Consider the following 2,376-nt stretch of genomic DNA (forward strand, 5'->3'; position numbering starts at 1 on the left):
TTATTGGTCAGGTATTTTTGCCTTGCCAGGTGGTGTCAAGCGAAAGTTGGAATCCATGTTTGCAAACTTTCTTTGGACGGGCCCTTCCTTGGAAAGAAAGGTACACTATATTTCTTGGGATAAAGTATGTAAGCCTAAGGATGAGGGAGGCTTGGGTATTCGCAGGATTTCAGATATGAATATTTCGGGTATCCTAAAGCAGATTTGGTGGATTGTCTCCATAAAACACAGTCTCTGGGTTCGATGGGTGTATGCCCGTTATCTGAAGAATGATTCCATTTGGATGGTGAAAACCCCCCAAAATTGTTCCTGGGTTTGGCGTAAAGTTCTCAAATATAGAGACTTGGCTGAGCCCAATATTCACCACTTTATTGGGTCTGGCCGGTTTACAAGGCTCTGGCTGGATAAGTGGCACCCCAAGGGTTTTATTTAAGAGGTTTGGAGATCGCATCAGATATGATGCGGGTTCTAATCGTATGGCCTTGGTTTCAGATATTATACGGCATGGTGAGTGGCATCCCACTCCTCCTGGTTCCTTTGACCTTATTAGTGCTTGGGGTGAGTTACAACATGTTCCTATTTTGAGAGATATGGATGACCTTATTGTTTGGAAGGAAAATCCAAATGGCTTATTTACCACTAAATCAGTCTGGGAGACTCTTAGAGGGACTGCTCCTAAGGTAGGTTGGCATAAATTTATTTGGTTTGCACAGAACTTCCCTAAGCATTCTTGCACCACTTGGAGATGTCTTATGGAAGGCCTCCCTACCAAGGACCAGCTTATTAAGAGGAACATCCAAGTTGGACAGAATTGCAGTTTTTGCTGGGCTGGGATTGAAAGTCATGAACATCTCTTCTTCATTTACCCCTTTTCAAGTAGCATTTGGGGTAAAGTTAGCTCTTTGTGTTCTCAAGGAGGAGGGGGACCTACCACTATTCAGAGTGCAATTGCTTGGCTTGCTAGTAGTGCTTGTGCTGATGATATGTTAGATATGGTTCCTAAATTGGCTTTTTGTGCCACTGTCCACTACATTTGGTGGGAAAGAAATCGAAGACTTTTTGAGAATAAGGTTAGGACTCATGACCAGATTGTTGAGGCCATTCGGCTGGATGTGTCTATTAAATGTGCTGCTTTCTCCATTTCGGTGATCCAAAACCCTAGGAACCAGTTCCTAGCTGATAAGTGGGGCCTTAGGGTGGATTGGAAGACTATTACTCAGAAAACTTGTGCCTGGTTTAGGCCTCCAGCTAATATGACCGTTCTTCATTGTGATGGATCCTTAACGGTTGATAGGGCCTCCTATGGTGGGATAATTTGTGATGCTACAGGTGCAGCCATTATGGCTTTTGTGGGTAATGGAGACAACAATTCTGTTCTTAGCATGGAGCTTTATGCAATTTTAAGGGGGGTTTCTTTTTGTGTTCAAAACAGCCAGCTTCAGGTTTCCATAAGATCTGATTCCAAGCTTGCAGTGGATATTCTGAATGGGGTCGTGAGCTGCCCTTGGAATATGCAAACTTTGAGAGATCGTATTTCTTCTATCTTCCATCACCTACAACGTAAGGAAATCAAACATGTTTGGAGGGAGATCAATCAGCCAGCAGACTTTATTGCTTCTATGGATACTGGAGATGGGGAAGTTATTATTTATCCACCGGATTTCCCACCGGAATTGGTGGAGTTGATAAAAAATGACTATGACCGGAAAGTCTATTTTCGAAACTTGTAACTTTGAGTCTTGGGCCATTTGCTAGGCTGTATAACCGAGGGCCTGTCCTCGGGTTGTTTTGGGAGCTCTCCTCTTCCTCTTAGGCCTATCTAAGGGGGGAGGGAAGGGGCTGCCCTCTTTTGTATCTTTTCTGTTTCTTTATACAATCATACTTACCTATCAAAAAAAAAAGGTATCGATTCGAAGGTCACGACTCTCAACATCGCATGCACATGTCTAATAAGTGAGAAGGATACTTTTTAGAAAATCCCAAGCCCAAAAAAGAACAGTAATGCCCCGAAATAATCCCAAACAACCCACCCGGTCTAGTTTAAATCGAAAATGAACATATGTCGAAATAGGTATCGATTTGAACGTCACGACCCTGAACAACACTTCCACATGTCTAATAAGAGATAAGGACACTTTGTAGAAAATCCCAAGCCCATAATAGTACAGAAATGCCGCCAAATAACCCCAAACGACCCACCCAGTCTGGTTTAAACCGAAAATGAACATAGCCAAAATAGGTATCGATTCGAAGATCACGACCCTCAACATCGTATCCACACATCTAATTAGAGATAAGGACACTTTTTAGAAAATACTAAGCGCAAAAAAGTACAGAAATGTCCCCAAATAACCCCAAATGGCCCACTCGGTCTGG

The 2,376-nt window shown here is 42.8% G+C and overlaps 1 protein-coding gene across 1 annotated transcript; it reads left to right on the forward strand.

Moving 5' to 3' along the window:
* The first annotated feature begins 752 nt into the window (after nucleotides 1-752).
* Nucleotides 753-1,730, forward strand: LOC122648214. Its single transcript, XM_043841463.1, has one exon. It carries the CDS (start codon nucleotides 753-755, stop codon nucleotides 1,728-1,730), a length of 978 nt encoding a protein of 325 aa, XP_043697398.1.
* The last annotated feature ends 646 nt before the right edge of the window (nucleotides 1,731-2,376 follow it).

This window comes from Telopea speciosissima, unplaced genomic scaffold (genome assembly GCF_018873765.1).
Source record: "Telopea speciosissima isolate NSW1024214 ecotype Mountain lineage unplaced genomic scaffold, Tspe_v1 Tspe_v1.0589, whole genome shotgun sequence".
Classification (NCBI taxonomy): Eukaryota; Viridiplantae; Streptophyta; class Magnoliopsida; order Proteales; family Proteaceae; genus Telopea; species Telopea speciosissima.

Bases quoted from the DNA above. Each gene is read 5' to 3' on its own strand.
- LOC122648214 (XM_043841463.1), top strand. From the start codon at position 753: ATGGAAGGCCTCCCTACCAAGGACCAGCTTATTAAGAGGAACATCCAA.